The sequence below is a fragment of the Gavia stellata genome, chromosome 4 (genome assembly GCF_030936135.1).
Source record: "Gavia stellata isolate bGavSte3 chromosome 4, bGavSte3.hap2, whole genome shotgun sequence".
Classification (NCBI taxonomy): domain Eukaryota; kingdom Metazoa; phylum Chordata; class Aves; order Gaviiformes; family Gaviidae; genus Gavia; species Gavia stellata.
Window position 1 is genome coordinate 11,760,574 of NC_082597.1, and position 25,038 is coordinate 11,785,611.

The 25,038-nt window shown below is 39.0% G+C and overlaps 1 protein-coding gene across 1 annotated transcript in view; it reads left to right on the forward strand.

Annotated features, from left to right (window-relative positions):
• Positions 1-4,596: 4,596 nt before the first annotated feature.
• Positions 4,597-25,038, forward strand: part of HGF (hepatocyte growth factor) — a 56,467-nt gene continuing 36,025 nt past the window's right edge. The window contains exons 1-4 of the mRNA XM_059816003.1: positions 4,597-4,672; positions 16,988-17,153; positions 21,795-21,907; positions 22,506-22,620. Coding sequence (XP_059671986.1) covers positions 4,597-4,672; positions 16,988-17,153; positions 21,795-21,907; positions 22,506-22,620 — 470 coding nt within the window. The remainder of the gene's footprint in view (positions 4,673-16,987; positions 17,154-21,794; positions 21,908-22,505; positions 22,621-25,038) is intronic.

Below are 25,038 nucleotides of genomic sequence, written 5' to 3' on the forward strand. Positions count from 1 at the left end.
TCATCTTAACTATTCTTAGCATATAACGTGTATGTAAAAAGTAGTTACAATATGTCTCACACAGGAAAACCATAAAGGATTTACTTTATTAATTGACTGAAGGGATGAATGCTGGATTACTTGACTTGACCTGAGCACCTGGGAGACTGGGTGTGGGGAAAGTTGTGAATTATATATGTTTGAATATTGCGAATATATGTGAATTATAATGGGTGAAACCAAGCACAACCAAGTCACTTTGGAGCTCGTGTTCCTTTTAAACCTCAGCAACTTCAAAACCATACTTTTCATTCCCCAGGAGCATGCATCTGTGTATGAAATGATAATCTAAACTGTTTAGTATTTTGCATGTGCCCTGCATTATTTTGCATGTTTGTGCCATGAAAGTGCTCAGTCAAAATCTGAAGCTGCTTGCACATGTCTGTTTTGGGGTAAAGTGCAACTTAGTTTCAAGCCAAATCATGCCATGCTTTGTGCCTACAAAGCCAGGTAATAGCCCCTGACTAATTTTTATTTTTAAGTTCTGACATGGGCTGAAGGAATAAGAAGCTTTTTAAAGATAAACAGTTTAGGTTATTAAATACACATGGAATTTTACCTGTGAATGCTGTGTTTGCAGAGTGACTGACTACCTCAGGACTGTAGGTTAGTGCCTACATTGCAGAGGGAGGTGTGGCTCTTGTCTTCATCCTTGGGTTTCCCTGGTGGCTAATCAACAAGAAGCCTCATCCGAGGTGCCACAATCTCCTGCTTCACTGCATGGGTCTCTAAACACTTGACTGGTGTGGTTAATTTGCCCTCTGGAACTAGCAGTTCAGATCTGCAGCATTTAGTATGATGACATGCAAAATCCTTTTGGCTGAATCTAAAATGGTGGACTCAGGGGAGATTCTGAGCTTCTGCTTTCAACTAACCATTAATTCCTGTGCTTGGATCTTGTTACCCCTTCCTCCTCTTCCTTTCAGCCTTCCCACCCCATTTGCCTTTTTTTCTTTCTGCATGAAGAAGGCTCGGGAATTGAGCTGGAAGGTGCCATGTGTCCAGCTGGGGCTCTGGCTGAGGTGCCTCAGCGAGGACTGACATTTCGCATGTGCTGTAGCTCTGCTTAAACTCTACCTTTCCGAGCAGTGTCGAATCTCCCAGTCCATACCTCAATCTTTTCCCTTCCTAGTCTCAAGCTCGGTTTCTAAAAAAAAGACAATATAAGTTGCTTCTGCTTGAAATGTGAAGCACAATTGCTCAAACTTCTCAGGCAGCGTGAGACTTTTTTATCAATCAGCTCAGTGTTGAACAATAAATACTACATGCACTTGCTTATTTTATTGGCCTTATCCAATAGGACCTTAACAAAGTGATACCTATAACAGATACATCAAAAAGTGAAAAGGTTTATTTTGAACACAAGAGGCGATTCATATGACAGATGCTGGTTCATTTAGAAAAGCTTTCCTTTAAAGCTAATTGTGACTTGGTATTACTCTGTGTGTGTGTGTGAAGATTCCTGCCAAAACTGTGAATATCTAGCATTTCTGAATAGCAAGTTACATCTGAAAAACAAATCCAACTGTGGTTATGGTCAGAAAAGGGAATATAAAAATAGCAGTTTCTATGTATTTGGTCATGTCTGCTTACTTTTCCAACCAAAATAATGTTTTTCAAACTTTTTTACTCATGTAGGCAATCCAGAGCCAATAGATCTTTGGTAAAGTGTGCAGTAACTCTTTTCTTTTTAGATATCTTCTACAGAAATGTTATGCTACTTTCCTAATACAGCTACACTGATTTGAAAGCCAGGTTATCAGGGCAAGTTTGCAAAGCTGCCAAAAAAAATAGAAGAAAAAAAAAGAAAACCAAAAATCCCCACTCTCAGCTAAGCCCCAAGAACAGAAAAAGAGAAAGAGATTTACAGGTCAGAAAACATGCCCTCAAAAGGTCAGAAAACATAATGGAATATTCTGGCATAAAACCTACGTCTTTTGATTATCGTATTTAGATCTTTAGTTTCTCTATGTGCAGACTGAAACTTAACATGGAATTCTTTTTGAAAACTTAAGGATGAAATGCAATTTTTGGAGCCTTCCTTCATACTGACTTTCATTTCAAGGTAAAATTTGATTGAACTGAACTAAAATGTTATGCTTCAGTTGTAAAATACATGGGGCAAGAAGACACAGAAAAAAGGATCATGCTACATTTCAAAGTAGATGATGCAGGACCAGAGAGCATTTTCATTTCCCAGATCCAGATGCCAACCTTTGTCTTGACTGCCTACAAACAGAGCATCTGAATATAGCAGCTATAGGATCTCTCCCTTTCTAATCTCCCTCCTACCCCTGGCCCTTCACTCCGTGAGCCTTAGTTCCCACTGAGGGAAATATATAGAGATTATGTAAAAGGTAGAAGTGTCCTCCAGCATGTCCCCAAAATTGGACAAATGGACAACCAGTATTAAGGAGTTGCACCTGCCCAACATAATACACACAGCCAAAGAATCTTATGCCCATGACTTGAGCTCTCAAGCGTTAACTGCAGATACATCATGAATAATACACAGGACTATGTATTAATAATGGGAATCCATATAGCAAAATATTTTCTCCATTAGGGAGCACCCTAGTCCTCAAGAGATGCAGCAGAAATCTTCCTAAAATTCAGGAGAAATCCTACTACAGGCCAAATACTCCCCTCAGGGAAGTCAGTGGCAAAAAATCTGCTTGACTTTAATGGTGCATGATTTAGTGCTTTATACAAAAAAAAGGTCACTCATCACATGCATGGACAACAAGTCAAATACATGTGGCTAACAGAATGTGGCTATTTTGGGCTCAGCATGGTGCTATGATTATTTTTGCTGTTTATGGTTTATATTTATGTCTATCTTTAAGCACAGGGAGAAAAACAGAAAACAGAAACTAAGTGAGATATCCATGTTCTACCGGTTACAGTGGACAAGGATTTCACACAAGGTCATTGGCCAGTGGAATACACTTTCTCTGTTCTCAGGTTGTGCATCTCTAAGGAACTCCTGTAAATTAACTTTTATTCTTGGGAGAAAAACAAGGACAGCAAAACAAAAACCCTAGAAATAATTTTCATTCTGCAGATTTCACAAAGTATTTTTTTTCTCACATAAATGTGTTTTTCCTGTAACGCCAAATGTTCAAAATATTTTCTTCACAGACTCTCTCTCAACTTCTTTCTGTCCCCTTTCTTTCATTTACCAAGGCAGTAATTCCCAAATGGAAATTGTATGTTTTGCCACTGGACATAAATTGGGTGAAAAAAAAAAAATGTTTTGGGAATATAGGAAAAAACTGAATAAAAGTTAACAACGAACATTTGTGGCTTGGGAAACAACTAATTTTTAAGAAAAGCTGTTTCACTCAAAGGTGTTTATCATCAGTATGCGTAGTAAGTCTGGGCAAAGGAGTCTGGGCTGGAGAAGGAGACCCGTTTTCTGACTCACATGGCATGGAGCCACATGCAGGTCTCTGGTTTATTTGTGGAAAATGGAGGGAAACGGTTTCCTGTGTTGTCACACACTCGTGCTATAGACAGTAGGTGGGTGCATGGGAGAAAGGAACAGTTTGAATTAAGGCAGAACTTTTCCTGAAGTGTTTATTTTTGAACACTCGCATGTCACAAAGGCCGGTCTCATGACTTTAAACAAAAATCAATGCCATTGCTTCCATGAGGTTAAAATGAAGTGCAATAGAAGAATTACAACCACTTTGCCTGCGACAGACAGAAGGAAGGTCAGGTCTTGCTTCGGACTGAGGCTTGTCTCCATGGAGCGACGCCAGCCAGCTGATACTTGACCTTTAGATTCCCCAGAGTTGCCACAATTTTGGGGAAGTGGCATTTGTCAGATGGCCAAGGAGGGTGATGGGAAGACCAGGCTGGTGGCCAGGGGCAGCCATGGGCAGGTTGGAGGAAAGGAGTTTCCTTACTGGGAAATTGGCCTTGCTTTGTCCCTGGCCATGGGGTGAGGGAGTCCTGCTGGAACAGCTATGGACGAGCATGCTGCCTGCGTATGGGGCCGAGGGGCAAGTGGGGAAAGGGAGAGGTTATGAAGGGAAATGTCTGCAGGGAGGGAGAGGTTTGTACTGGCTGCAAGTGAGAGAGCAAAGGGGGCTGTGGCGCCAGGAGGGGCTGGGGGGGAGGCTCCAGGGGGCTGCACAACAGCAGACACCGACCCTGGGGCAAGAGCTGGGGGACCCAGCCCGGCCCAGCTGGTCCTCTAGAGCCCCTAAGGGATGGAAGGAGGGAGGCAGGGGGGAAGGAGGGAGGGAAGGATGGAGGGAGGAATGAGGCGGTGGGAGCCCTCTCCCTGGGCTGCAGGGCGGAGGGGAGGCAGCTCCTTGAGAGGGGAGGAGGAGAGGAGGCAGAGAGGGGATGTTGTTAAACAGTTTCTTACCGTAAGAGGGAGTTGGGACCCAGATCTTTCCAGTTAATCACACAACAAACTTAGATCATCGCAATAAAAAGCAGCTCGGCTCATTCTGCCTCCTCTAGTGACCGGCTGTGCACAGGGTCCTTCCGAGGAGCCATCTCCTCTTCTCCTCCCCGCCAGCCGCCGGGGGGGCCACCAGCACCATGTGGGCCACCCAACTCCTGCCAGCCTTGCTGCTCCATCAGCTGCTGCTGCTTCCCATCGCCATCCCTGTGGCAGGTTAGTTTTTCTGTCACTTCGCTAGTGACCCCCCTCCACCTCACAGCTGCATCGTTTTCCCTCTCCCTCGCTCCGCCGTGGCGAGGGTGGGTGCTCGGGGCGGTGCACCGGGCGCAGCCCCCCCGCAGGTGGGGCCGGCGGGGAGACCCCGCCACCTCCAGCGCCCGTCGGCTCCCACCTGCTCGGCGGGGCAGGCACCTCGCCCCGGCGCCCGGGGCCGGGCGGGGGCTTAGGTGCGCCGGTGCCCGCCCAGCGCCTCCCGCGCGCGGGGAGGGCTGCGGCGCGGAGCGGAGCGGTGCGGTGTGGAGAGGTGCGGTGCGGAGCGTGCGGGGCCAGCGCGGCGGGCCGGGACAAGGCGCGCTCTGCCTGCGCAGGGTGCCCGCGGCCAGCGCTTTGCGGGGAGACGCGGCACGTTTTGGCGGTTTGCGGAGCGGTCGCTGCTTCCCGCCACCTCCTCCCCGGGTGAAGGGGCACCCGGGGCTCGCTCGGGACGGGGAGCCCTGGGGACACTGAAAGCGGGAGGAGGAAATCTCATCGTTGCCTATAGGTGCTCCCGGCCGTTATCAGGACACCAACGTGTATCCTTCATTTCCAACTGGTAGGATAAATGTTAAATGACAGAAGATGACAAGGAACACCCCGAACACAGGATAGTGCGTTGCTGAAAGGGAATATCCTTGCTGAAGTTCAGCAGCATGAACATGCTATTTCCAGACTGAAATACTTGTAATTTCATTAGACGTTCCCGATGAAATCCAGGAGGCGGGAGCGGGGATGGGGGGAAGGAACAAACAATAAGTAATCAAGTGCTGGAAGCTCTTTAGCTGAATTTCTTTCCTGAAGTGTCCCCCTTGGACTGGATATCTGAAGAGCTAGCTCTGTGTTTCTGCTGGCCCTCTGGGGAGACGTTTAAGGAAAAAAAAGTTTGCAAAGGTTTCTACAAACCTTTCCTTCCTTCCTTCCGCCAACATTGTTAGGGTCAGACCTTTGCACAGACAGAAACAAAAGACAGCCACAATTCAGGGAAAGGATCTGCCAGGAGCGGGCAGAGCAAGGGCAGGCACACGCAGCATCTGGGTCCTGGGGCAAGGTCTGAGGGCATCAGGCAACACGTATGGCAAGTGGTGTTAATACCTTCCAAGACATAACTATATTTTTGAGTTAAAAAAATAAGTATTTTTAAATAGGATTTCAAATTGGAATATTTTGTCATCTGAGTGGGCAATCCAAAACAAGACTGGCAGCATCGCATGCAGTAAAACCTGTCATTTTTCCCCTAGAGTAAGAGTGTGGTTCTGTCGGATGCTGAACATCTCACCAGAGCTTCTGGGCTCAGTCTACTCAATGATGATTTTGTTTTCATGGGCATTCTTAGCAGGTGACACGGAGATACAGACACTATGCTACTACAGTTTTCTGAACTCCTTTTCCGTGTACATTGCAATTTCCATTTTATGGACACGTGACCACTCTGAAAAGTGATGACTAGAGCTGCTTAGGAATTTTCCGAGGAAATGTTTGGGTTTTTTTTACTGGAAAATGCTGACCCATCAAAACTTTTCATAGAAATAATTCCTTTTAAACAGAAACTTTCTTTGGACTGGTTCCCGCAAATCAAATGAAAGAGAAATCTGCAGCAGGAGACATTCACAATAGCTTGTGGTACGTGCTGGTGAGAAACCCTCACCTGTGACAGAAACTTATCAACTGATGGGCTGGTTTGAAAAAAAAGCAGAATAAACACCCCCCCCAACTTTATTCCATGGCCCAAAGATACAGAAACTAGCCTATAAGCAAGTTCATAAGAAGCTAGGTCATGCTTACTCTCTTGGTAGTCAGGGTGCTTTTCTTGAATGAGAGAAAGTCCTTGTTCTCCCCGACTGTAGGCTCTTAGCGCTGGTCTGTAGTTTCCCAATCTCAATGAATATTTAATCTATCTAATATTCCAACAGGAGAGATTGAGAGACAGCCTCAGTACTGCCAGTATCAGTAGGCTGACGATTAGGGTTGTGCCCGAACCAATGGGGTCTCCAGTTTAGGAGTAGATGGTTCATCTTGATGTGGAGGAAAATTAGATTTCCAAAACTTTAGATTTTTTCACAGAGTAGAACTTGTTTTCTGCCCAGCTTTCATAGTGACAGTTTCTTGGCAACCCTCTCTTTCTTAACGTTCCTCCCCACCCGCCTTGATATTAATCAATCCTATTGTTTGCCTTATGGGCAAGAAAGATGACTTTTACCACACGCTACCATTCTGCTTACGTTGCTTTTTAAACATATATGATCTTCAACAAAAGTGTCTGGATTTTTACAATATAGGCAAGGGGAAGTTGTACCATTCCTTTCTGAAAACATACTGATCGCTTTCTAAACATACATGGTGTCTTTGTACGGGATATTGAATTCTTTTTACTGGGATGTTTTTAAGAAAGGTTAATATTTGCCTACATATTTATTATTTTTATATATGAAAAACAAGCTAAGTGATGAAAACAGAACTTAAAAATAGGAAAAAAAGAAGTCTTTTGCTAATGCATGTCCATACTTTTTCTATTACTGTTCTGTCAAAGCTGATTTTAAATGTACCTAATGATGAGTGTTATTTCTTCTGTGAATGGATCTTTTAGGTTTGGAATCCCATGCCCTAAGTTCTGTGTGAAGACAATGTCCTGTGTTACCAAGGTTGCTGACTAATACATTTGGGTTATATTAATGGGTAAAGAAAAAGGAGGGTGAAGAAAACACCGAGAAATTTTCATGTCAGCAAGCTGTCCACAGTGTTTCTGAGTTTCTTTTTAATATATAAAAGATAAGACGGTGGTTGGTGAAAGATAAATGTGCAAGGTTCCTATAGACTACTTGCCTAGTCATTATCAATATCCTGTAAGTCTCTGTCACTTGCACAAAGAAACTAATCTGTAGCTAACAACTTTATAAGGGAGTTTTCTTCCTTGTTCAGATATTCTTATTATTCAGTATTCTTAGACAATATCTCTTTAGCAATGTTAATCTAGTGAAACTAAAAATGACTTTTTAATCAAAGTGAAAAGTAGATTGTTATATTGCAAAAGAGGTGAATGTTAAAGATTTATTTAAATTAAAGATAGATTTTTCTGCGAAAAGACTGCCAGCCAAGTGTGTTTATTCAAATTTCTCATCACTTTCTGTAGTTTGGATGGTCTGAAGCAGTTGCTAATGAAGATGTGGGAGTTGCACTTAGTTCCTATAAATAACTGTTGCTTAGGAAAAAACAAAATAAAATCCCATAGCCATAATCGATGTATGAATGTTGTGTATTCCTGTGGTCAGCATGGCTAAGTATATTTTAAAAATTTAACGTGATTTATACTTCCCCATCCCAGCTGTAGATAATCATTATACTATATACTGTCAACAAAGCGAAATGATACTCTGCCAGTTGGAAGACTGTATTCCTTCTGTTTAATGGAATCCTTTTGGTGCTCAGTGCCAGGGGCTGCTTGTTTTGCTCTCACATGTAATACAGCACTTACCCTGCTTAACAGATTTTCTGTTTCTATTAATGCCATTTTCATAAGCAACATAGCAGGAGAATATAGAGTTGAAAGACACGAGATTAAAATGTTGCATAAAACTATGGAAAATTGTGCACTGAAGTCAAAGAAAGGAAAGCCTCTTATTGGAGGAGCTCATCTGTCATTATTGTAATACTTCAACTGAGGCCAGGGTTGGAAGGGAAACGTGCAGTCTCCCTCGGAGAGCGTAATATCTCCCCTTTGGATCTTTACGCTGAACATTAGTTTGCCACTTAAGCATTTCAAACTTTTCCAAGGAGATTTGAAAGGAGGGTAGCTGGGCCTCTTGATGGGCAAAAGCTTGATATGGAGAGGAGAGGGTTGCCCTGAACGTTTTGCAATTACTTCTACTGGATGAGTGTTGGAATTTTACTTTCTCCCCATCAGTGCTGAGGTGGGGGGTTGAAGGGCAGAGGCTAGAAGGCAGCATGGAGTTGAGAAAGGATTGATCATAGAGGTGAGAAAGGATTTATCTCCACGCTTGCTTGGGAAGCATGAATAGTAGGAGAACTGGCATGATGTGAGCAATGTTTGTACCTTGCGGTGGGGAAGTATGGCAACTACAAAGAACTGGGAAGGGGCGAGGACATCCTCGCCGTTACCCCATCTTTTTTCTGTAGGTTTTTTTGACAGTGCCCTTAGAGGATAGTAGAGCTGTTCCTGAACATGGTTAGTACCTACACGTAAAGCAGCACTGAAGCGAAGCAGAGCTGGGAACATGCTCCAGATCAGTCAGACGTGTTGGCAAAATCTAGCTGTAGGAGTTTTCAGTGGCTTGTGGGCCTCCACCCATGTGCTGTCTGACGAGCCCGGCCATGCCTGGCAGTCCTCGGTGCTGCTGGCCCAGCTGGGGACTGGCTGCTCCCTCCGTCTCCCCTCAGCTCCAGCTCTTCCTATGACTCCCGGCCTTGGCCAGCAGCAATATTTTTATGTATACAACATGCAGCAAGGATCTCATCACTCCTCACAGGGGCTGTTTTGCTGCCCTCAGCAGTCTGTCACTCTTTGTTTTGCCCAAATCCCTGTCCTGCCCGCCTGTACTTTTCTCTTTCCCGCCACTCCGTGCCCAGTACGTTCTCAGCGGTGGCTGCGACCCCACCGCAAAAGAACCGCACAACACGCTCGGTGCCTCCTAGGAGACACCAAACGCTTGTAAAGATTGTGGAATGCAATGCGAAATGGTGGGGATTTAATTCTTGTGCAAAATGCATAAGACAAAACTTACAAGGAAAATCCTCTCAGTAATTTAGCCAGAGGTTAGATACAAGAAGTCAGAGTACAAACTGCAGAACATTTGTTTCTGCCAATGGATCCCAGCATCCTGCTGAGCAGATAACCTTTTCTTGGAAGAAAAAGAGCTGTCCTTTTGCACCTACCATCCAATTTTAGAATATACTATCAGTTGTTAGCATTATCCTTAGTTTCTTGAGCTTTCACACTGGCTATAGGAGAGGATTACAAAGGCAGGACATAGCATAAACATGAAGTTGGGTTCCAAGTAACATGGCAATCTTGTAACTGCTAATAAGGGGTATGTGTGCATGGGGGGTGTGTGTGAGTGGTAATATGCAATGGAAAGCCAAAAAGAAAGATCTTTTTGCATTTCCTGAATCTGCTCAACAACTGGACTGAAAGCCAATGTAAAAATAAGGAAAAAATTAGCTCTATATTATATATCTATATTTCAAACTACTTTCTAAAAATAGTAGATTTTTTCCATGATGGCTCTTTTGCCAAGAAAATAAATTTCAGAAGTTAAATAATCACATCATCCTCCGGATACCTTTCTGAGAAACTGTTTAATTGTGACAAGCTAGAGATGCTTCCTTGGACAGCTGGTTTTATTTTGGTAACTTTCCATCTATACAGCTGACTGCAGTTTTTATGGGTATGGTTGGTAAACTTCTTTCACGCCAAATTATTGTCTTACATAAATAACTGCATTAAACTTAATCTGACATCTAAGCCTATTCAATCTACAAAGTTATTTTCTTGGGCACATTTCAGAATTGTTTCAGTTTCTCATTATGTCGGTCTTTCTTTCTTCCTTCCTTTTTTTTTTTTCCAAATGAGAAGTCATTTGGAAAAGGTGTTCACTTCTTTACATTCTAGCCAGGAATCTGGACATTTCTGATACTGAAACAGGCATAAGGAGAAGTCAAAGTAAATGAAAGTAAGTTAAAAGTAAGTTAAAAATGCTGAGCATTAATTCTTTTTATCAAAGTGACTCTGTTAGGACTTGCTTTAAGAGAGAAAATTGCCTTGAATGTATTTGTTTAAAAAGTGCTTCCTAATTATTCTCATAGATAACAATACTTTGATGACCCTATCAATGATTTTAGTACCAACATTCACCTTTAACATATTTTCTTTTATTACTGTGACCATACCATTAACTTAAGCATGTGGTGTCTGAAACCATTTAGCAACATCTTCTTTCGCCATCTGGTCAAGTTTTGGTTTGTTTTTTTTTTTTTTTCTTAATGAAGCCAGTACATTTATGCTGTCATACTGGGGCCTGCACCAATATGCACACCCTTGATGTTTTATATCCTTTGGAAGCATTGTCTTGGAAATACATTATTGCATTTAATTAAAAGTAACCCTTGAACCATGTTTTATAAACAAGTTGAATACCTCACTGCATTTACATACTGTTTTTTAACCCATGTATGCTGAGAATTGTTCCTTTATTTCAAACCCTACTCATCATTGATTATTCTTCTCACACAAGCTTTGCCAAATGCAATTTTATGCATACAATTAAACATAATTTATTTATTATTTTCATATTAAATTGTCACTGTTTATACTGAGATAAGCATTCAGCTTTGGTATCTCTTCTGAGAAGTGTTGTCTGACACTGTGATAATCCATGGCTTTGCAGATATTTGCTTTGTACATTTTATTGAGATCCAACATTTGCTTGTTTCTTTTTTTTCCATTCAGATACATACTTATGAATACATTTGCTTGGGTGTTACCATGCAATTTTTGTCAAGTATGGTGTTCCCTGATAAAATGTTTGCTATGTTTATTGTGTTGAACTGTGCTTTCCTACATTTATTTCAGATGCGTTTGGGGTTGGGGATTTTTTCTTTTTTTCTGTTTTTTCTTGAAGGTCTTTCATATGATAGTAGATGTCTGATTTCCCACCTCCTCCTCCCAAGTTTTAAATCACATGAAATTCAGCTGTCATAATTTTATTTTTTTCTAGCTCATTGGGGAAATCCAGTTTACTTTGGCTTGCAGTGATGATTGTTTGCAAAATTAAGTTAATAGCTAACCTCATTTTGACATTCTGACCTGGTTATCAATTATAACACAAATAATTCAATCTATAATTAGTCCATCTGTTAACTGCTCAAGGTCAAGTGACTACATTTCATTACAAACATGATGCAAAATATTAAACAGAGATCTAAAATGCCAATTTATACTAAACAAAGACACTACGTCTCTTTTGTATTTCTGAAATAATTGTGTCACTTTGTATGACCATTTTTCTTCACTGGAACTGATTTTGAATCTTCAGCTTCTCTGAGCTTCCTACACACTGTGTGGACAATTTCCCTCTTTTTAATTTCTCTGCCCAGTGCCATCTTATTTTGTATTTCATCCACTGCTCTATTTGGAAGGACTGCAGTTAATTCCTGCAGTTAATTCCTGCAGTGCTCTGACAGCATCTGCCAGCCTAAAGAATTTAGGTATCTTCATTTTCTTGATTTTTTTTTTCCCCGAAGATTTAGTTTATCTCTGACATCTGACAAACATAATGAACAGTGGTGCTGTTATGTGACTGTCAGTATTTTTTTCAAAACCAAAAATTAAAAAAGGTCTTCTTTCCATCTACGGTATGAAGACCTGTATCCAACTTACTTACATCAGTAACTTTGATAATAATAAAAAAAAATTTTCATTACCCCACACAGTTGACAATTTAGTACGACAAAGCAAATACCTACTTAGTAAAATGCTGAAGTTCTGCAAGTGTAAACAGAATAAGGAAATAAAACTCAGTACAAAACCATCAAGATTTCATTAAGAATCTTGATTTAAACATAAACCTTTAATTTAAATGTATTTATCATCTCATTTGGAAAAGTTGGTGTTGAGTTTTGATGTGTTTGTTCTGTATAATAAAGTGGGATGCAAAATTAGAGAGAAACAAAAGGAATGAGGATTCTCACATTATCCCAAGACTTCATGACGTGTTTCTTTAAGAAAACACTAACTATTGCATAAACTAGAGTGAAACTTGGAAACCCTGGAACCTGACATGACAAATGCATCATAAGTCCTGTTTAATAAAAGCTTTGTAGAGTCTATGACAAGTCCATCAAAGTAGAGATTTTTTCTAGGGGAGACAGCCAGTATGCTCCAGTTGTACTCTGTAAGGCTATAACTCTGAAGCCTAAATACACATCTATATGAGAAAAAGCTGGACTGGTGGAGGAAGGAGAAAGGGATTATCAACAAGGCAGATAAATTCAGATAATAATTGCATTGTAAAATTTTGCTGTAGACAATACAAATAGTGTTATAACGGACAAAGGTGATCTCGAGGCCTGTTGACGTCTGTATGTTGTTTTGATTACCACAACAATGGTATCATATTGGCTATATTAGTTTTTAACTACTAAACAGATAATGCAAAACCAAATAATTTTTGTAGTCCGACTAAGACTTGAGAGCCTGAAACTTGACTTGCTTATGTATTCGAACTCTAAATGGCCTGAAACTAGATTTATACTGAATTTCTTGACTCTGAGATAGCTCAGCATCAGACCTATTTTTTTCTGCAAGGTGTGAATTTTTAACTGAGATACAGAAAAGAATCAGGTAGTTTCAGGACTGAGTGGTGTGGTGTTGCGGGAACCCAAAGCCCTTTTTAGTGTGGGACACAGGGCCAGAAGAGAAAAAGGAAGTTACTTTGCTGCCATTTTCCCATTAGCCCAATGATTAGAAAATATCTGGAGAGCAGGAGAGATCAAAATACAAACACCTTTGCTGATTCAAACCTATTTCTCTTGTTAATCAAGAAAGTGTCTTAATTTCTATTATATTGACTATTATGGCATCCATTACTCTCAGTACTTGGTGTTCTACTGGTTCTATTTTGTATAAATATAATTAAAATTGCAATTAAGTAGGTTCTAGAATACAGGTACTGCAACCTCCTAGTGAGTTTTCTCACTAAAATGCTGCAGAATGATAATTTTCTTTAAATCGGGTTATTAATTTGGCATGGACTGGAACTACTCCAAGAACAGGTATTGTTGGAAATCTTTTCCCCCAGATGCTCTGTAGTTTGAGCAGTCTCAGCTAATGCTTCGTATCTGAGAAGATTATACAGAAACCTCATATGAAAAAGGTAGTTAGGGAACCCAAAGTTGAGTTCTTATAGATCCCAGGCAAATGTCTTTCACTGTGAGGAGCCTTTTTTCTTCAGTAAATATTTAAAGCATTTAATGAAAATGGAAGAGCTCCAGCACGGAGACTGTGGAAATCCCAAATGAGATTATGGAGCACTCGCCCAATGCTGCATCCTACTAGAGCAAATGAGGTAGTTTGCATTTACTAGGGCACTGGCTGAGCTCTTCTTTTTTCTGTTCAACCAATGTTTCTATCATGTTAAGAAATAGAGGCACTGCCCTCACCTTTTTGAGGAATTTTTTAAGTTGACTGAAGAAATATTTTCAGTTGGTAGTTGTTTGTGTTGAAGAAAAAAATGTTGATTCATATTTGACTGGATTCTTTTGTGTTTGAATCAGCTTCTGTTATTTTCAAATTTAAGTGGAATGTCAGGCTTCCTTAGTAATATGATATTCAACTATAAGAAACATCAGAGGACATGGTCCACAAAATAGCCAAAAGTTCTGATTAATCAAAGTTTAGGAAACTGAAATGAATGACAATCACAAATTAGGAACATTAGTTATAGCATATTGTGTGATAGCCTTTCATAGAATCATAGAATCATAGAATCATTTAGATTGGAAAAGACCTTTAAGATCAAGTCCAACCATAATAGAACCATAATAGAACCATAAAATTCTACTTTAATGTAGAACATTTCTAGGGAAGTATTTGATTTAAGATTTTAGTAATAAAAACACCTAATTTGAAGTAAAAATCTCAATTATTTTTATCTATTTTGTTGTTAGAGTTGTAAAAGTAATGCTTTGCATTATTCTGATGGTTCTAACAGTCACAGCATAGATGCATTTGGCTCTTTGCCTTTTGGATTATAGGCAAGTCGTAGAATGTTGTTGTTTGAAAGCTAAAGTAAATCAGGCTGTTATGAATTGCTAAATGCAAGATCAAACCCATAATCCTCTTTGGACAACTGCTAGGAAAAGAAGAAGAAAAAAGCAGAACTGTGGACCATGTTTTTCAGGCAGAACAGAATTTCTTTATTTTTTTAATCAGATTCTTGCGTGCTAGCTGGTGAGTTTAAGAAGCTGTTATCATCGGGAATTAAGATAATGATACTTATCAGTAGATGGGAAACGTTAGCATCAGGGACTGAAAGAAAATACTTTGATATTTCTGTACAGATTCTTACCTCCATTTGACATAAAAGTCTTGGCTGAGACAACATAGAACTAACAAATATGTCTTGTAAGATAATAGATTGAGACATTTACCACAAAAGCTTTATAGAAGACTTGTTTTTCTGTGGTTGTTTTAGAGACCAGATGCAATCCTTTTTGCAGCACTTTGGCTCTACCACAGGTACAGCAAAAAATAAAGCAGCTTCAGTGCAGACACATCAGCTTCCAGTAACACGGTGCTGATACTTAAGGCAAGAGTGTCCTCACAGCATTTCCCTAAACATAATGATTCATTTTGGGTGCATGTGCACTGCACAAATACAAGGCTGAAAATGCTTAAGAGAGCTGATGAGAGTCCCTAAAACAGCACAAAAACTATTAACATCTGATCTTTTCATCAAAAGCTTCTTTGTATAATAATAACATGGATTTGGAGGTAAATAAATTCTTTTTTCTGAAAATGTTTGTAGTTGGAATTAAAATTGTGAGCTATTAGGTGCAGGGGAATAGCATAGTTCACCTTCAGTAGTTCAAAAAAAGGAGAGTAGGATGGGGTGAAGATTATTTTATAGGGACATTGAAGCAGAGATATTCTACTCCTTTGATTTTCTTATTTTTAAAGGCTGAAGCTTGATGAATTCTAATTTAAATATCTGTGGTGTATTTTTAGGTGTCTTAGGGATAACTCACCACTGAGAGGTGTGATTTAGCTGAATCCAGTGAAAATGTGAACTCACTTAATGATCAGGATGGAAGTTCTGCAAAGGGAACACCCTTAAGCCCTCTTTGGCTTTACAATATGTGGTGTTGTCAGTAACTCCTTCAGAGCCTCAGCTATTGCAATTTACAGAGTTATTCTGAGCTTCTGCACAGAGTGCACCAAGCAAAAGTTGACAGACCTAAGTGCACTCTGCATTTGCATGAGGAATTATCTATTCAGGATAACAGCACTAGGCTGAGGTTTCATATATTTGAAAGACTCTGACAAAATTTAATAAATTGATCCTGTGCATTCATGTTCTATTATTGTTGCAGATTCTGTAGAGAAAAATGAAAGGACAGCTGTGAAAACAGTTATATGCAAAGAGGTTATGAAAAACAGTTACCTACTTTGTAAATTAAGGAGGGATTCATTCACCTAACCTTACCTGGATTAGCCTTCTAATACAAAAAGATCATCTGGCATCGTTGAGTGAAATAGCAGAAATAGATCCAAAGGGCAGTTTGTCCTCCCTGTGTTACTCATCTGTCAGAATAGGGAGAATCACTCTCCAGAGGTACTCATCTGCCTTCACTGATGACGGAGCAGCCTACACTGGCAGACTGGTTTCCATGGAACAAAAAATAATAATATACATATGTATTGGGAAAATTGTGGGGTTTTCTTGCAAAAATCAAAGACTTTTCCTCTTGCACTTTAGCCAAACACCTCTAACCAATCTTTCCTGCTCTGTTTTATACTCTTTCCTCTGGGCCTTTCAACAGAGACATGGAAACCAGATCAGTGTGTTGCTTTTTACAGAAATCTTTGCAGCAGTGCAGATTATTTCCATGCTATGGACTCTGCCGCTCCTTGCCTTCTTTTCTGTAGGCTAACAGCTCTAATTCAGTCACACCTGAACTGGACACAACACTCACACTGAGTTTCACTGTAGCAGAGGAAGGAAAAATAATTATTTTGTGCCACTTCCAGGCTCTACTTCTTTTCACAATTTGTGATAAAAATTTTGCTGTTTTAAAAGCAGCTTATCACATTGAGATTGTGAATCTCTATTACATTTATATCCTTCTGGTCGTAACTACACTGCGTCCATCCAAAAAAGACCTTTGTTCATATTTTGCACATGAGTTTTTAATGGAATTACTTATAAGATGTCAGATTATTATTGTCAGGCATATTTTGCGAGTTTTGAAAAAATTTTACAAAGGGTGAAAAACTTTCCTCTTACCCTTCTAACATTATGCAAGTCTTTATTGAAATTAGTTTTGCTATAATTCCTACCATTCCTGTTTTTAAGAATGGAGGTCACCATCTAAAATAATCAATTCTTCTCAACTATCTTCTTGTACCTTATTTTTGTGAATTTCTCTATGCTTTAGGTGCCAGTGTTCCTATAATTCCTAATAAATGTTATTCATATCTAATGCCATCTTTAATCTCAGTACTCTTTTTTACAGTGGGTTTTTTTTTTCCTTCTTTTTTAGAGGGTAAAGGAAAAAGGAGAAATCCTCTTCATGACTTCAGAAAAACAGGAGAGTTGATGCTCATTAAAGTAAACAAAACACTGGAAGTAAAAACCAAGCTGTTAAATACCACTGAGCAATGTGCCAAGAGATGCAGCAGAAACAAAGGACTTTCATTCACTTGCAAGTAAGTTATGTATCTCTGTTATTTTATTGGGTTTTTTCCTAATGGAACTTATGTAACACCCTTTGACCAAAGATCTTTCTGTAATTGTCATCAGTAGTAGCTTGTACTGAGGACAACCTAAAGATTGTGCTTTTTTGATTTCCATGATCTTGTTCTACCTGTCCAGAAAGTGTCAGTCTTTTCTGAGCTTTATCTGAGTTGTTCTGTCTTCTTAGCTTGTCCAATCTGTAATATTTTCCATAACATAGCTGAAAAAATGTACTCATGTTAAGATGTGGATGACTTGTGCTGCACTGTAGTGTTCGGTGAACATTTCTGAGATTTTTATGTCTCTTATAAAATGGTTATTGTCACACATCACAGCTGCAGTATTTCAGCACCACTTCAGACCATATTCTGTCTTCATTCTTTGCACATTACTCCCACTGAAATCAATGGGAACCTCGCACATGGAGCACAGATACATGCACTGCTGAAGTTCACTGGCAAGTACTATGAATCTGATACAATGGAATCAAACCTTCTGGGCTGCACAGTCATTACAAGTATACGATAGCTATTCTTCAGCATCTGCAGTCTCTTCGAAACACATCATGCAGCTGATTGCTTGTCTGCCTTATACATATTCTCTACAATTTTTTGGAACAAATCAGTATTATTTTTCCCATGTATTAGACTTAAATTATCCCCCTGACTGCTCTAAGTCTAGACCATTAGTAATAAATGAAAGAACATGAATGCAGGAGAATCTTGGAGAGAATGGATGACTTCTGTAGTGGTGAGTACTGGGCTAAGTGTGAGCCTGATCTTGAAACATAAAAAAGTTTTGACAATCACTACAAATGAAAGCTAGATCAAATGTGATAACAAAAGCTCTTCCTTGGAAGAAAAGGTCCTAAGCTGTAATTTAATCCTTCTTTAAGCCTTTAATTCCAGTGTTGCAAGATCTAGTTTGTATTGTTCTGTACTTTGACTATTTATATATGTAAACAACAAGGAGAGTTTACTTATTTCTGTTAGAAAATATTTTCCAGGCACTAATATTTTTCACATGGTACAAGCCATTCCTTTTCCTATTGGCAGAGCTTTCACTAATATCATTGCCAAGTGGATCAGGTTGTGTTTAATACAGCAAGAGATGCTTGAGTTCTGATGGTCAGCAGTGAGGAGTATTATAAAATTAGGTTTCACGGTATAAAAAAATTCTGAATGATGCCAAGCAAACAATAATTCTGTATTCCAACATCTGCTTCGGAAAATTGTCTCAAGCTAGTTGTAACTGTGCTGGATGGTATGTTTTCTGTTCTGAAAATGAAAAGTAGGTTAATATATTTGTTGATTCTATTTTACATGAATAATAATCTAGAATCTCTCTGAATTTTTTAAACTTTCTCATTTGTGAAGAATTTTTTTCTATTGGGACAGTGTCTGATGGATTCATTAAGGGGAAAATTCTCCCTGCTGTAATCAGTCAATAAAGCAACATGGAGGAGCCATGAGGGACTTTGAGAACACAGCTTGGAAGAGTCCTACTCGCAGATACCAGAATTGCAACCAGTCATGTAATTATTTTGCACTGAAGATGAAACAGAATTACAAATCTGACTACTCGTGCTCTGAATTTCCAATTTTCCCTGACATATTTTTAGCAAGGAAGGCTAGCAGCAGAGGTGTAGGTGATTAGGTCTTGCCTGTGCTGCCACTATGCAGCAGAGCAAGAAGGATTTTCTGTATCTGGGAACATTCATGTGGTTTTCCATTTGGCCTCAGATGAGTCCTGCTGTAGTGTGCATAGTTCTTTGATGCTACTGTAAACACATATTTGACATGTGTTCCCTTTTAAAGGAACCAGTGATTACTAATGTTTCCCTTTTATTCCTAGGATTCCCAGTCTTTAACTACATACCAGCATATGGCTACTACAAGGTGAAATTTGTTGCCAACTTAAATTAAAACCAATTAGTTTACTGGTTGCTCTGGAAGCATTCTATAATAAGAAGAGAAGTAACACAAAATGGCATTTTAAATACTTGAAATGTAAGACTTAGATTTTCCTTTGTTTATTGACATTTTCATGGATAGATGTACTTTGTAACATAATTGTGACAATAGCATTGGGAACAGTAACCCCTGGGTCTGTACCTTGTGAGGTACGCAAGCAGGAAGAGGGTTGGGTTTCTTTTCTGCTGGAAAGTGTTAAAGTAGAAGATTCCAGGCACTACAGACTTATAGAGGATCAGCCACTCCTTATTTTCTGGGGAAAAAAAATATTAAGACAACTTGTAATTTATTTATTATAAGTTTCTGTATCACTTGCAAGTAAATTTTGAGTATTATATTTGATAATCATTAATCCTTGCTGGTTTTAACTCTGATGCCTTTTTGTTGGAGCTAGTATATGACACTTCTCAGACCGGACCTTTCCTCTTTTCCCTTGCTATCATGCTTGCTCAGGTCTTGATCATTTCCCACTGAGTTACAAGATCCTTATCTAGACTTGTTTCTTCTTCCTAACACTATTCCTAAATTCCCCCATCAAAGTACCCCTTAGATTCACTTACCTTGCCTTTTTGACTTCATAACTCTCTATGCCTCATTTTCTGCCTTCCCTATCAGCTTTATTAACCTGCTGCTAAGCTGTTCTTATTCCCTTGTTTCACCACCATTTTCAGTCCATTACTCCCACTGTTTTCCTTCAGTCATCCTTGCAGCTTTTCCCACTAAATTTCTTATGGATGAGAAAAAGATAATATAGTTACTAGTTTATTGGCTGTGCAGATGACTTTTGCAGACATGTCACTTCCTTACCTACAAAGCTGTGCCTGTCTTATCCTTTGTTATCTGCTTAATTTCTGGAGTGTCTTTGTATTTACACAGAAAAGGAGTCCAGTATAGACCACAGGATTCCAGTATCTGATCAGAAAATCTACTGACTATCTCACTACAAATAGCAACAACAAAAATTGTTGTGATCGGCAGTATCAGTAGAAGAAAATCTAAGAATTTACTTAAATATGTTGTCTTTGGAAGTGTAAAAACCCTTCAGATTTAGGTCCAAGAAAAGATTGTTAGAAACTTTTATGTGCAGAAGTGGCTGAAGCCAAACTTGAAAGAAACCAAAAGGCAACTGAAAGGCAAAAACTGAAAGAAATGTTTGTAAACAGTGCATTCTGCATTCCCACTTTAGGAGGGAGGAGGGGAAAGGAGAATGTAATTGGAAAGGCAGGAAAGGTCAAGGATATTTTTGTGAAGATGGAGTTAGAGGCACTTGGATACGCTCATATTTGAGAACTAGCCAGGAGAGAACAGAAGGCTGAACAAGGGCAGAAGGATGAAGGTTAGCAGGTTGGAAACATTTGGAGTCAACAGAGTAGAGAGAGCAGTTGGATGAAAAATCTGTTTGGTGATGGAAACGATAATGAAGAGGATGTTTGAAAGAGAGAAGAGTGGGGAGGTTGGATAGAATCTTGTAATATTTTTAACTGAAGCCAGCAAGATCTCACACAGAAAAACTTGTATGGCAAGAGGGGAATTAAATGAAGATCAAAGAGCTTTGAGTTGGGGGATGTAGTGCTCAGGAATATGGTACAGCCAAAGTATGGATGAAGTGTAGAAAATCTGTGTGTCTTTTGGATATTATCAAGTAGTGTTAAAATGCCTTCTCAGATCAGAATAAAATATCTGAGAAGGTTTGGGATGACTGACAGAAATATAGACCTTTGTGGTGGTCTACAGGCAATAGTATCATGTCAGTGATTTGTTATTTGGTTCTAATGAGAAATTAAGGGAAAAAAGAATTTTCAGTGGGTGTTTTGGTTTTTGGGTTTTTTTCATTTTTTCTTATTAGAATAACTGTTGCCCCCACCCATGCAGTCAAATGTGTTTTTAAAATCCTTTAAAATGTTTTACCTATACTTAAGGGATTTCCTTTCAAAATGATGTTAGGAGAAAAGGGTCTGCACATTTAATTTAAAATATTGAAAGAAAGTGTTTTTTCTGTTCTGATTTCTGTTTGTCTTTCTTGCCCCCAAAAAATCCACTCAATTCAGCACATGTTGTACTCTATCCTTGAAAGCAGTTAAAAATAAGGGAAAATAGAAAACAAAAGCAAAACAAGGACAAGCTGTAGGTACACTATCACAGTTTAGATTATTCATAAAAATAAAAATAATCTTGTTTTTAAACAGCTCTGTTGTTCTAGGCAAGAGGCAGACTCCTTGTGCTTGAATTTTCCTCAAGCCATCAGTGTGAGATACTTAACTATTTCAGATGCATATTGTAAGCACAGCAAAGATGTTTTAGAATCTTCCTTTTTTTCCCCAGAAAGCAGCACAACTGGGGACACAAATGCTGTCTCAGTCACATTTATCTCACTTTTGAAATAAAGATCTTTAATGACAAGGGAACTCTTAGATTAGTGTGAACAACCAAGCTGGTATTTAATGTAATGGCCACATCAATTTAATTTCTTTGTTTCTTTGTTCTTGTCAGCACAGTTGTGGATTTAAGTAGTAATTTGGGCTGTTTCTCTGACTTTCCCAGTAAAAATAAATCTGATGTCATTGCATGCTCCTTGGCAGGCCATGTGTCATTATTATAAACCACACAGAGATTTTTTTCTCATCCAGATTTTCTTTGCAGGGCCTTTGCTTATGACAGAGTTACAAAACGGTGCCATTGGTTATCCTTCAACAGCTTGACAAATGGTGTGAGAAAGAAGCAAGACCATGCGTTTGATCTGTATGAAAAGAAGGGTAACTGATTTATTTACCGATTTTGTTTTTCCAGCTATGGAGGGGGAAAAAAGCTGAGGTCCGCCAGTGACTTTTTGGCTGTAGGAGCATTCTGGGCTTTGGATGGTTTTATGCATTCTGAAAGCTGCATTCTACAGTTTTATTTGCAAATATCCTTGTTTTGCTGTCATGCAAGTTCATCTACATACTTGCTCTTGCTCAGTTTTCCAACCTACATATTTGCCTACCATCCTATATACTAGTCTGAATTGCTACTTCCGTTTACTACTTAAAAGCTCAGTTGTATGAGTTACTGTTATTGACTTAATATTGCTTTTATTTATTTCATTAATGAGTGGGGGACTTAAGTTCTCAGACATCGACTTTTGATCAGTCAGACACTTCGGAAACATTTTCAGTAGCTTTCTTTGGGAAGTTAGTGACCAATATTTTGAAAAAAAGAGACAAGAATGTATGTGGATAATTAAACAGTATTTTTGAATAATTAAGTCTTTAAAGGCTATCAAAAATATATTCTTTTTATGTGAAAACTGATGAAGGGCTTTAATTTTAAATACATTAACCAAACCCCTAATTTTCTTCCCTTTTCTTTCAATAGACTATGTCAGGAATTGTATAATCGGAAAAGGAGCAGACTACAAAGGAACAATATCTGTTACCAAAAGTGGTATCCAGTGTCAAGCCTGGAATTCAATGATCCCCCATGAGCACAGGTAAGAGTTCAGGAGCAGAGACAATGGGAATAGTGCTCAGACAGTTTCTGTAAAGCATGGTTTGACTTATTAGCAGACAATTTATGAGAAAAATGACCTTAGACAACAAAAGCTCTTAGGTGTATTCTTGCCTTTCCCCAAGAGATGCCATTCTCCAGATCCCAGAAAATCCTTACCTTCTTGGACTTTCTCCAAAGAGGTCTCTCCTAATGCCAGCCTGGGCGTCTGGATCCCTTCCTTTCCCGTGTCAGTTTTTTTAGCTGTTTATATCTTTTTCATCTCTTAGCTACTGGCAGAAACAAAACATCTGTGTAAGCTTCAGTCAGGGGTCTGGAAGTTTATCACTGTTTTCTAATTGACTCGCAGGAAATGGGCAATTTTAAAAAATACATTATTAAGAAGCAAGGGATATTAGGGATATTAGCCCACCTATTTGATCAGTATATAATTGCTGTTACTATATTTTACACAGTTACTATTAATTCTCTGTTATTTCTAGAGTATGTTAAACTCTATAGAGCACTTAGACCAGGCAATAAATACATGGAAAGGACTGAACAGGTTATTGAAATCCTTTCCTTCAGATCATACGAGCAATAACTAAAGACTAAAGACGGATGCAGCATGTATGGGACTTAACTTTTGAGTTTCAGAACTGATATAATGAGGAACTGAGGCCATATCTACACCTTGACAGTAGACTTAGTTTAACTATATTGGCTAAGGAAAAAGAGAAGAAAGCCAAAAACTTCAGCCAGTAAGAGTAATGGTAAAAACAGATTCCACCACAACAAACATTGCTGGAAACTAGCAAAAAGACTATGAAGTACTGGTCTGCTCTTTGACCATTTCTCTTTGAACCTTTTTATATTGGCTTTATCCTTTTAGATAATAAACACTGAAAAGCCAAAAACAAAGTGTCGTCTCACCCATAAGTTTCCTATCCACATTGCTGCTTTTTGCTGTGGACTCTCAGCATCAGCACTTTGTTTAGGAGGACTCAAGCTGGAGATTGCTGGTGAGGAACTGGACTGTTCACTGCTCAGTCCTGTCCTGACCAAATCTATCCAGTGTGCAAGATGATATCTTGGAACAACATTAAAAGGCAAAGGATACTTGGGTTCTCTCCTCTTATGATGTGTTACAAAGCTGAGCCTGAGGCTTGGACTTGACTGGACTTGGCTGCTTATAATGTAGATGGTAGTGTGTCTGATTTTCAGTGTGGGACCAGATCGGCTCTTAATTGTGAACATATGATAAATACCATAGCAATGGTATTTATAGCTCCCACAGCAATGACTCTTGAGACTCAATACCTTGAAGTATACAATCTTCATCGTTTAGAAGTGAAAGAATTCTCAATAATTATAGCCTAAGCAAGAATGAGCATTTGTTCTATATAATACAGATATGACTTTATATAATTAAAGAAAGAAAAGTGTCTGGATAGTATATATTATCACAGAATCACATTTTAATATACAGCATACACAGCTTTATCTAATACATTTGGACAGCCACTCTTCTATGATGTATTTTATGAGAATGACTTTTCTCCTGCCTTGTGCAATAACTTTAATTTTTAAAAGGTCACTGGATAAATGAGGTGGCTGCATGCTAATTTTGTTTTTCAACATCAGAAAATATGATTTCATCATCAGAGACATGAGGGAGATGGGAAGAAGCAGACAGTAGTGGTGTGTTTGGAACTTATTAGTAAGAAAGGCTTAGATTTTTAGGTCAGTTTTTCTCAACATCTGATTATCACAAAGTGGCATTGGAAAATAAATCCCTTTTTCATATTCAAGGGAGAAATGTACTTTACTGATTTTTCATTATCTTTCTAGAAAGAATTGAAATAACTTCAGACTTTAAACTTGTGCTTGGATTTAACAAGTTACTTTTTTATTTATTTGTATTGCAGTAGAACCTGGAGACTCCCAGCTGAAATCAGGGTTCCATTATTTTCGTCTCCATCCTAGTTCAGATTACATGACTATACTCTTAAGAGTATTGCTCTTAAGAGTTTTTTATCTAAATAGATAAAGACAATGCAAAAAGAGTTCAAAGAGAAATGGTCAAAGAGTAGACCAGTACTTCACAGGCTTTTTGCTAGTTTCCATGACTTTTGCTGTGGTTGAATCTGTTTTTACCATTACTCTTACCGGCTTCAGGTTTTGGCTTTCTTCTTTTTTTCCTTACCTAATATAGTTGAACTAAATCAGCACACAGTTTTAGGAGTGGCTCTGTCTTCCATTTCTGGGTGGGTCTTTACTGCATCTCATCTTTTCCTCCCTCAAGAATGTTGCTTCAGTACCTGTTGAAGCCATTTGTGTGTCTGACCCATCTTGAGTTTCTAATGGGGTTATTCATTTAGACTTTTTTTTTCTAATGTTCTGACAGCATATCTGACGTAAC